The sequence below is a fragment of the Salmo salar genome, chromosome ssa01 (assembly GCF_905237065.1).
Source record: "Salmo salar chromosome ssa01, Ssal_v3.1, whole genome shotgun sequence".
NCBI lineage: Eukaryota > Metazoa > Chordata > Actinopteri > Salmoniformes > Salmonidae > Salmo > Salmo salar.
Genome location: NC_059442.1, coordinates 24,400,887 through 24,412,878, shown reverse-complemented (window position 1 = coordinate 24,412,878; position 11,992 = coordinate 24,400,887). Strand labels below are relative to the sequence as shown.

The following is an 11,992-nucleotide window of genomic DNA, read 5'->3' as shown; positions in this document are numbered from 1 at the left end:
GTGGAAAAAGGGATAGGGTCTGAATACTTTCCGAATGCACTGTAAGTAGCATACCACACCCTACCTGTCATAGTGCAGCTCACTCAAAAGTCCCTTCTTCAATTCTTCCAATTGTCTGTTTGCCTTTTTCTGAATGCAAAGCTCCAGCTTCAGCTTCCTCATGGTCTCCTCAAGTGAGTCCACAGTCTCCTGATGAGAAGAAATTAGAACAATTACACCACACCTTTACGGACTACAAAATAGCACATGTTCCTAATCCCCCTGTACCTTATACTGTGCCACTCTCTCCACCCTCTCCCTCTCCATCAGAGCAATCCTCTCCTCTAGACAAGCTCTCTGCAGCTCCAGCCTCTGGGTCTGCTCCTTCAGGGGCCCCAGTCTGACCTTAAGGTCCTGGCCCACATCCCTGCTCCTCCTCAGGGTCTCCTCCCCAGCCTGCCTCCTCCGGAGGAGGGCTAGCAGGCGTGGCTCGTACCAGCCTTCTAGATTCCTCATGCTGCCACTGAGGCGCTGCTGCAGTTCCAGGGATGCTCGTCGGCAGTGAGTGACATCGCTCATAGCCCGGGGGCGGGATGGTTGTCTGGCCCGGTCCTTTAGGGTGTTCAGCTGGTTGTTCTGGGCTTCCTGAAGCTGGGCTACCTCCTCGGTAAGATTCTGGACATGGGCCTGGAGCTCCTCCTAGGGGCAGAAAAAGCAATGACAGCGAAGTTGGCCCTCATACTAACACAAGAATGTGTGATTAACTCTGGATGACTGACAGCCATGAACACAGCAATAACAATTCTGTGGTAGCACCCATCAACAATATACCATGTCAACACAAACATCACAACAAAGGGATAACAAAGAACACACACTAAAAAAAGAGCACAAATGACAACACCCCTCATACTGTTACCCCTCACTCAGTATGTTAATGGCACATTAACTGCCTTCTCACAAAAGCTTATATGCAATGCTGTGGGGTTTCCACTCTACCTTACCTGTGTGACTGCAGCCTGGGCCACCTCATACTGCTGTGCAGCCAGCGCTAGCTGGCTCTGGATACAGTCCCTGGCTGTGACAAACAGCTTACTCTTCACCTGTCCCACCTCTATTTGCAGATGAATAAACTCCAATTGGACACTGGTGAGAACTCTACGTGCCTCTAGCAACTGTCCCCTCAAGGCCACAGTAGCTTGCAGCATGGGCTGCTCTAGCTGCAACAGCTCCAGTACCAATTCATCCCTTTGACTTTCTAGATGGCCCACCTTCTTGATGCACTCCTCAAAGAGCAGCCCCACACTGTCCATGTTCCCCTGCACCTGGACAAAGGTATATTCCACACACCTCTCCACGGGGCATACTTCCTCAGTGATGTGTGCTTGAACCGCAAATCCGGCACCGTACATGCTTCTCTCATGGTGGGTTAGTGCTGCCATTAGGCTGCTCTCCACAGAATGTGCCTCCTCCATATAGTCCTCTTCAGAGTGCAAGTTCTCTCTAGACTCACCTTCCCTCCCTCTCTGTAGATCCTCAACAGCCATTGGTGTCTCCATCACCTGTCTGAAAAGTTGAAGTAGTAGAAGAAAGGGTGGGAAAGTTTGATGAGTCCAGGGGGAACAACTGCTCCCAATGATTTCCCCCTCTCAAGGACCTCAACCACGGCCTGTTCACCTGTTGCATCAAAGCTGGGACCGAGAAACTGAGAAACAGCTCCTATCTCCAGGCCATCGGACTGTTGAACAATCACCACTCGTCCGCCTCGGCACAGTACCCGGCCCTGAACCTTAGTCATTGTTCTAGCCGGCTACCACCCAGTAGTCTACCCTGCACCTTAGAGACTGCTGACCTACAGTGCATTCGGAAAGTATTCAGGATGAGGATTTAAAAAAAATATCAATTTTAGATTAAGTCTGTAACATAACAAAATGTAAAAAATTCAAGGGGTCTGAATACTTTCCGAATGCAGTGTATTGGGTCATTGAACACTCGTCACATTAATAATGATTACATACTGTTTCACCCACTTTATATGTATATACTGTATTCTAGTCATGGCACATCCTATATACAGTTGAAGTCGGAGGTTTACATACACTTAGGTTGGAGTCATTAAAACTCATTTTTCAACCACTCCACAAATTTCTTGTTAACAAAACTATAGTTTTGGCAAGTCGGTTAGGACATCTACTTTGTGCATGACACAAGTAATTTTTCCAACAAATACTTGTTTTTAAAAATACAGTTGTAAAAAATTCTAAAACCTGTTTTCACTTTGTCATTATGGGGTATTGTGTGTAGCAACAACCTCGCTTGCGTATCATCTGAGATCCCCAAAGATTGAAAAGCTGCTGCGGTCATCCCCCTCTTCAAAGGGGGAGACACTCTAGACCCAAACTGTTACAGACCTATATCTATCCTACCCTGCCTTTCTAAGGTCTTCGAAAGCCAAGTTAACAAACAGATCAACGACCATTTCGAATCCCACTGTACCTTCTCCGCTATGCAATCTGGTTTCCGAGCTGGTCATGGATGCACCTCAGCCACGCTCAAGGTAATAAACGATATCATAACCACCATCGATAAAAGACAATACTGTGCAGCCGTATTCATCGACCTGGCCAAGGCTTTCGACTCTGTCAATCACCGTATTCTTATCGGCAGACTCAACAGCCTTGGTTTCTCAAATGACTGCCTCGCCTGGTTAACCAACTACTTCTTAGACAGAGTTCAGTGTGTCAAATCAGAGGGCCTGTTGTCCAGACCTCTGGCAGTCTCTATGGGGGTGCCACAGGGTTCAATTCTCGGGCCGACTCTTTTCTCTGTATATATCAATGATGTCGCTCTTGCTGCTGTTGATTCTCTGATCCACTTCTACGCAGACGACACCATTTTGTATACCTCTGGCCCTTCTTTGGAAACTGTGTTAACAAACCTCCAGATGAGCTTCAATGCCATACAACACTCCTTCCGTGGCCTCCAACTGCTCTTAAATGCAAGTAAAACGAAATGCATGCTCTTCAACCGATCGCTGCCCACACCTGCCTGCCCATCTAGCATCACTACTCTGGACTAGAGGTCGACCGATTATGATTTTTCAACGCCTATACCGATTATTGGAGGACCAAAAAAAGCCGATACCGATTAATCAACCAATTTTTATATATATATTTGTAATAATGACAATTACAATAACACTGAATTAACACTTATTTTAACTTAATATAATACATAAATAAAATACATTTAGTCTCAAATAAATAATGAAACATGTTCAATTTGGTTTAAATAATGCAAAAACACAGTGTTGGAGAAGAAAGTAAAAGTGCAATATGTGCCATGTAAAAAAGCTAATGTTTAAGTTCCTTGTTCAGAACATGAGAACATATGAAAGCTGGTGGTTCCTTTTAACATGAGTCTTCAATATTCCCAGTTAAGAAATTTAAGGTTGTAGTTATTATAGGACTATTTCTCTCTATACCATTTGTATTTCATAGACCTTTGACTATTGGATGTTCTTATAGGCACTATAGTATTGCCAGCCTAATCTCGGGAGTTGATAGGCTTGAAGTCATAAACAGCACTGTGCTTCAAGCATTGCGAAAAGCTGCTGGCAAACGGAGGAAAGTGCAGTTTGATTGAATGCTTACAAGCCTGCTGCTGCCTACCACCGCTCAGTCAGACTGCTCTATCAAATATGAAATCATAGACTTAATTATAATAAACACACAGAAATACGAGCCTTAGGTCATTAATATGGTCAAATGCGGAAACTATCATTTCGAAAACAAAACATTTATTCTTTCAGTGAAATACAGAACCGTTCCGTATTTTATCTAATGGGTGGCATCCATAAGTCTAAATATTGCTGTTACAATGCACAACCTTCAATGTTATGTCATAATTATGTAAAATTCTGTCAAATTAATTACGGTCTTTGTTAGGAAGAAATGGTCTTCACACAGTTCGCAACGAGCCAGGCGACCCAAACTGCTGCATATACCCTGACTCTGCTTACACTGAATGCAATAGAAGTGACACAATTTCAAGCACCGCATTGATTATATCCAATGCAGGACAAGCTTGTTAAACTAGTAATATCATCAACCATGTGTAGTTAACTAGTGATTATGTTAAGATTGATTGTTTTTTATAAGATAAGTTTAATGCTAGCTAGCAACTTACCATGGCTCCTTGCTGCCTGCACTCGTGTAACAGGTGGTCAGCCACGCAGGCTCCTCGTGGAGTGCAATATTCCAATTTAAAATCGGCCATAATCGCAATATAAATCGGCCATAATCGGCGTCAAAAATACCGATTACCGATTGTTATGAAAACTTGAAATCGGCCCTTATTAATTGACCTGAATTAATGGACGGTTCTGACTTAGAATATGTAGACAACTACAAATACCTAGGTGTCTGGTTAGACTGTAAACTCTCCTTCCAGACTCACATTAAGCATCTCCAATCCAAAATTAAATCTAGAATTGGCTTCCTTTTTCGCAACAAAGCATCCTTCACTCATGCTACCAAATATACTCTCATAAAACTGACTATCCTACCGATCCTCGACTTCGGCAATGTCATTTACAAAATAGCCTCCAACACTCTAATCAGCAAATTGAATGCAGTCTATCACAGTGCCATCCGTTTTGTCACCAAAGCCCCATATACTACCCACCACTGCGACCTGTATGCACTTGTTGGCTGGCCCTCGCTTCATATTCGTCGCCAAACCCACTGGCTCCAGGTCATCTATGTTTTTGCTAGGTAAAGCTCCGCCTTTTCTCAGCTCACTGGTCACCATAGCAGCACCTACCCGTAGCACGTGCTCCAGCGGGTATATTTCACCCCCAAAGCCAATTCCTCCTTTGGCCACCTTTCCTTCCAGTTCTCTGCTGCCAATGACTGGAACGAACTGCAAAAATCACTGAAGCTGGAGACTCATATCTCCCTCACTAATGTTAAGGATCAGCTGTCAGAGCAGCTTACAGATCATTGCACCTGTCCATAGCCCATCTGTAAATAGCCCACCCAACTACCTCATCCCCATATTGTTATTTATTTATTTATTTTTGCTCCTTTGCACCCCAGTATCTCTACTTACACATTCATATTCTGCACATCTATCACTCCAGTGTTTAATTGTTACATTTTTATTATTTCGCCACTGTGGCCTATTTATTGCCTTACCTCCCTAATCTCACTTCATCTGCACACACTGTACTGTATATAGACTTTTCTATTGTGTTATTGACTGTACGGTTGTTAATTCCCTGTGTAACTCTGTGTTGTTGTTTGTGTCGCACTGCTTTGCTTTATCTTGGCCAGGTTGCAGTTGTAAATGAGAACTTGTTCTCAACTGGCCTACCTGGTTATAATAAAGGTGAAATAAAAAATAAATAAAAAAGATTGATGAGGAAAAATAATTTATTTAATCAATTTTAGAATAAGGGCGTAACGTAACAAAATGTGGAAAATGTAAAGGGGTCTGAATACTTTCTGAATGTACAGTGCCTTCAGAAAGTATTCACACCCCTAGATATTTTCCACATTTTAGATGTTTTTGTCATTGGACTACACACAATACCCTATAATGTCAAAGTGGAATTATGTTTTTAGATATTTTTACAAATGAATTAAAAATGAAAATCTGAAATGTTTTGAGTCGATAAGCATTCAACCCCTTTGTTATGGCAAGCCTAAATAAGGTCAGGAGTAAACATTTGCTTAAGAAGTCACGTCACATAATAAGTTGCATGGACTCACTCTGTGGGCAATAATAGTGTTCGACATTACTTTTATGACTACCTCACACATACAATTATCTGTAAGGTCCCTCAGTCGAGGCTTGAATTTCAAACACAGATCCAACCACAAAGACCAGGGATGTTTTCCGATGTCTCGTAAATAAGGGCACCTATTGGTAGATGGGTAAAAAAACAACAACAAAAAAAAAACATTGAATATCCCTTTGAGCTTGGTGAAGTTATTAATTACACTTTGGATGGTGTAGCAATACACCCAGTCACTACAAATATACAGGCGTCCCTCCTAAATCAGTTGCTGGAGAGGAAGGAAACCGCTCAGGGAATTCACCATGAGGCCAATGGTGACTTTAAAACAGTTGAATGGCTGTGTTAGGAGAAAACTGATGGATCAAAAACATTGTAGTTACTCCAAAATCCAAACCTAAATCACTAAGTGAAAAGAAGGAAATTTGTACAAGCATGGTGGTGGCAGTATCATGTTGTGGGTATGCTCGTCATCAGCAAGAACTAGGGAGTTTTTTCGGATAAAAAAAATGAAAACTTGGTTCAGTCTGCTTTCCAACAGACACTGGGAGACAAGTTCACCTTTTAGCAAGACAATAAACTAAAACACAAGGCAAAATATACACTGTAGTTGCTTACCAAGATTACATTTAATGTTCCTGAGTGGCCTAGTTACAGTGTTGACTTAAATCGACTTGAAAATGTCTGTCTAGCAATGATGAACAACTAACTTGACAGGGCTTGAAGAATTTTTTAAATAATAATGTGCAAAGCTCTTAGAGACTTACCCAGAAACACTCACAGCTGTAATCACTGCCAAAGGTGATTCTAACATGTATTGACTCAGGGGCGTGAATACTTATGTAAATTAGATATTTCAGTATTTCATTTTCAATAAATTAGCAAACATTTATCTAAACATGTTTTCAATTTGACATTAGGGGTTATTGTGTGTAGATGTGTGAGAAAATAAAATGTATCTAATACATTTTGAATTCAGGCTTTAACACAAAATGTGGAGGTGTCAAGGGGTATGAATACTTTCTGAAGGCACTGTATATTTATATGTATATATATATTTATATTCCGGTCTCTGACATTGCTCATTCTGATATTTCTTATTTTAAATTTTTCTGAATTATGTGTGTATTTTTTCAATTGTATTGCTAGGTATACTGTTTTTGCTAGAAACACAAGCATTTCTGTCACGTCCTGACCATAGAAAGCTGTTATTTTCTATGGTAGAGTAGGTCAAGGCGTGATGGGGGTTTTCTAGTTTAGTTTTTCTATGTTGCTATGTTCTAGTTTTGTATTTCTATGTTGGGTTTTGTTTGGGATGATCTCCAATTAGAGGCAGCTGGTCCTCGTTGTCTCTAATTGGAGATCATACTTAAGTAGGTGTTTTTCCCACCTGGGTTTGTGGGAGATTGTCTTTGAGTTAGTGTATGGTTCACCTCTGCGTCACGGTTTGTTGTTTTGTAATTCAGTTTATTTCTATGTATTGCATAGTTTCACAGTGAAAATAAAATGTGGAACCACGCACTTTGGTCCGCTCCTTCCTACGACAACCGTGACAATTTCACTGCACCTGCGATAACATCTGCAAATCTGTGTAGGTCATCAATAAACTTTGATTTGATTGAGGATGTAAAGTTCAAGGCCGACTGGGGTACTGGAGGTAATATTTTCAAAAAACAGGATCCTCCATTATAGTCAATGTGACGATCTATAGTATGACAATCTTCGTGGTCAATATTTGTGGGTATACAATTTTTTTCAGAATGCAATCAAGGTACCAATACTTGCTTCTATTTCACCATAAAGTCTGACAGCTCTTCTCCCGTTCCTCCCCATATGCAAAAATGTTGTCAATGTATCGATACCACTTCAGGATTTTATTCAAAAATAGATTTTTGTTTTCGTTGTTAACAAAACGTTCTTTAAAAAGACCCACATAAAGGTCAGCATAGCTCGTAGATCATACGCTTGAAGGTAGTATTCATCATCAAACCTGAAATAGTTATATGTCAAAACATATTCAGCCAGCTCTAGAATAAAGTTTGTTGGTGGGTATTCGTTAGTATCTCTGTCTCTCAAATAGTGAGCCAGGGCTTCCAGCCCCCGCATGGGGAATGCTGGTATATAGACTCTCGACACCTAATGTGATCAAATTGCAGTATTCTGTTAATCCTGTTATAGGTGAGATCTTGTTTATGAAGTCTATAGAATCTTTCACATATGATGGTAATACTTGCCCATGAGATTTAATAAAGGAGTCTACGAAGGTCAACAATGGCTCTAGCACTGAGCCTATTCCTGCAACCACTGGTCTGCCTGGATAATTGCCTTGTTGTGTTTTAGGTTTGTGTAATTTTAGCAAAATGTACAGGCATGGATTTATGGCACATTTGCAGCAAAGGTATTCATATTCAGGTTTTGAGATAAGGTTATTTAATAGGGTTTGCTCCAGATTAGAGCATATATCCCTTTGGAACACCTGTGTGGGATCAACACTCAACAATCAAGATGTATGCCCTTGAACTGATTATTTTAAAATTGCACACAGAAGTTAAGGATCATTTTCTGCCTGCAGTACCCCAGTCGGTCTTTAAGTTGAGATACTCAATGAGATGGGGCAGCACTAAGCTAACCTGCAATGTCACTTCCTAGAGTAGCTCAAACATATTATGCTATCCGTGATCCTTGGGATGTCCCTACCCTAAACTCTACCCTCACCTTAACCCTTACCTAACCTTAACCCTTACTGTAATCATTTTAAATGTCAACTTCAATGGGGTAGGGACATCCCAATGATTCTGAATAGTAAGGAATCAAATTGCCCATGAAACAAGATGGCAACACGCTAAAACGACACTTCCTGATCTTCAAATGAGTCATAGGAAACATTGGGCGGACGTCATCGATGGCTTTGTCCATTCTTTTTACAGTCAATGGATACAGTCTATGGATAAGCCAGATAATTTTGTGATCCACACAGCCCAGTGAAATCGCAGGACATATTAATGGGAATAGGAACACTATCAAGGCTGACCTTCATTTATAAGATTGCACAAAAATAGACTGAGAGCAAGATGACCCAGCCAATGTTAGAGATTTTCTTTGTTTGTGTTTTGATTCGGAGCCTCTATCTAGATATATCTAATCCTCCCTTATCACTGTATATTCCTGATTGTGCCATCTGTCTATTCTTACCGCTATCTGTTCTTGATATGATGACAGTGACATTCTCAGACATTGTAATATTCATGAATTGTACAGGCAGCTGCATGTCACAATTTTACCCATATGTATTTTCAAAGAAAACATAATCCCCTTACAATCACGTTTAATCCATTTAGTACAAGGGTTTTCAAACCTCTTTTCATGGACCCACAGCCATTCCACGTATTTGAACTATTCCACAGCACACCTGATCCAACTTCTCAACTAATCATCAAGCCCTTCAATATGTGAATCAAGTGAACTAGTTCAGGGCTACAACAAAATGGTGAAACATCTGGGGTCCCTAATGAGAGGTTAGAAAACCACTGATTTAGTAAGTACATTTGAGATAAAGATTATTCTGAACAAGGGTCGTAAAAGTGTCACACCTTAAACTTCCAACGTAATTTTTATTTTTTTTATGTAAAAGGCATTCAGACATTGCCCAGTCAAGACACAGACACCAAACTCAGACTAAGGATATAATAATAAATATTTCAGTTTTTAGAATTACAGTGTTGCAAAATCACCCATCTGAAACGATTAGCATTTCAACTCACTTTCTAGACAACGATGCAGAGAAGTGTAGATAGCAGCACAGACAAACAGTTTCCTCTTTAGACCACCTTTTCTGTGGAGCTGCCTGTCTCCAGATAAACATATATTCTGTTTGTGTTCATAAATAAGATACGAGGGAGAGGAGAAACCCTATCCTTCCCCCGAGGTAGACTTTCTCATCTCCCACATGGTAAACTGAGGTCACTCACCGTGTCAGTGAGAGAGGCCTAGACGTTATTGATGCCAATGCTGACACATATCTGGGCCAGCCTGTGCAGAGCTAGATTATATTTAGTTTTTTTATGGCCTGTCATTTATGAACAACTAAGATAGAGTCTTGATCTCATGGTGGACTCCATGCAGAGCAGTCTTAAAGAATCAGGCACCAATGGGACAAAAGGATGTACTGCTGTTTGATCATTCCCACACATTAGATGAAGCGTATTGGTTCTGAATTATCTGGTCATTGTACGTATAGACTAATGTGGTGTTAATGATATGAGATAACGTAATTGTCTCTAAAGAATTTGCTAGTATGTCATCCAGGATAAATAATGCAATATTCTGAGAAATGTAATTGTAATCAATCTGATAGCTGTCAAAATAAGAAGTTACACTTTATTCATTTTTTGTCAGAAGTATATCGTGCCAATCTAAAAGTCTTATCTACACCAACAAGTGACAATGTAATCTTTGCATTATCACCCTACCCTTAGCTAACCCTAACCTTAACCATTTTAAATGGGACATCCCTTTGGTCAAGATCTGTTTCTTGCTTTGCTCTTAGGAAAATGGTGAAAGTGAAAGGAGTGATTTCTGGGGCAGTGTTAAGTGTGGAGGTGGAGCAATTAAAGTTTAAGATTCCCGGTGTGTGACGCCTGCTGTTTGGTGCAACGCAGACCTGGTGTTGAAACAGAGGAGTCACTATCAGTCGTTTTGTGTCAGAGTCTTTACCCGACAAAGTCATGTTAGGATAGACCAGTTATCCTGTTAGAGCTTTTTTGTCGAACCCACTGCAGTGTTTCAGGTGCCAAGTTTATGGTCATGTTGCAGCAGTGAGTAGGAGGGATATTCCAAGATGTGGGAAGTGTACAAGAGGGCATGGGACAGAGGAGTGTGTAGTGTCATGGAAAAAGTTGTGTGTGTCAACCATAGGGGTGCCCATGTTGCTGAGGATCGGAAGTGTCCGGCGCCAGAGAGGCAGGTTGAGGTGGCCATGGTCAGAGAAGTACAGAAGGTGTATGCTGAGACAGTGAAGAAAGTAAAGGAGGATGGGTCAAGGGTGAGGGATCCTGAGCGGATACTTGTGAGTAGTAGATCAGTGCCAGAACAGAGGGAGAGGCCAATAGATGTTGTGGTGGCAGCGGCAGAGAAGTACTTGGGTGTACGAGATTTAACTTCAGAAGAGTTACAGGGTGTGAGTGGGGGTGTCCTGTCCTCCCAGGTCATTGGCCTGGGGTAGGATCAGATAGGGTTAAATAGTGTAATCAGGGGGTGGGTTTTTAGTTGGCAGGGTAGTTTTTCCTTTTCCCATTTAGTATCACAATGTATAATGGATATACTGTATACCCCAGTCTAGTTGGTGGCAGTAACCCAACATATATTGGATGCCAACCGTCGTTAAACCTCATAGAAGAAGAAAAAGAAAAAAGGGGGACATCCCATGGATCCCAGAAACCAAGGACAGTGGGGAATAATCGAAGGATAGGCAGCCCTCCGTGCCGCTTTGTGAACAACGATTCCCATTGTTAGGGCGGAGAGACATGTATGTAAGGGGTGCGTAACTGGTGGCAGGGAAGTCAGACGCAGGAGAGCAGAACTCGGTAATAGCCGGAGCATTTTAATTGCAAAACCAACGGCATAAAGAATAACAAACATGGGTACAAAACCCATGGCGCACCAGTAAACATGTGCACAAGCACTTACAACAAACAATTCCACACAAAGACATGGGGGGAACAGAGGGTTAAATACACAACAATTAATGAGGGAAATGAAAACCAGGTGTGTAGGAAAACAAGACAAAACAAATGGAAAATGAAAGTGGATCGACGATGGCTAGAAGACCGGCGACGCCGAACGCTGCCCGAACAAGGAGAGGAACCGACTTCGGTGGAAGTCGTGACAATATATCTTGTCAGTATATCCATAATCTTTGGTTTGGCGACAGTTTTTGCAGTGGGACCTCTGACTTGTTGAATGAGTTGTTGATGTTTGGAAGTCTGACATCCAAAATGGCGGCGAGTAGTGCGGACGGAATGGATTAACGGTTGGAGAAGCAACAGCTTTGCTGGAATGCGAACAATATTGGTGTCAGTTCTAATTATATGGAACTGGAGAATGAGGGTCAAGGACTGGAATGGTCTGTAGTGGAAAGACAGGAAGAAGAGAGATCATGTTACTGAAAGCCAAGGTAGGAAACAAGAGTAATAATATGTCGGGGAGGTGGAAAGC

At 41.5% G+C, this 11,992-nt stretch overlaps 1 protein-coding gene across 1 annotated transcript; it reads right to left on the bottom strand.

The window, feature by feature from the left end:
• LOC106583710 (syncoilin) lies at positions 1-9,738 on the bottom strand. Its single transcript, XM_014168269.2, has 4 exons — positions 9,541-9,738; positions 984-1,545; positions 268-678; positions 1-189 (listed from the first exon to the last, which is right to left on the bottom strand). Exons 1-4 carry the CDS (start codon positions 9,639-9,641, stop codon positions 61-63), a joined length of 1,203 nt encoding a protein of 400 aa, XP_014023744.1. The 5' UTR covers positions 9,642-9,738; the 3' UTR covers positions 1-60.
• Between the last annotated feature and the right edge of the window lie 2,254 nt (positions 9,739-11,992).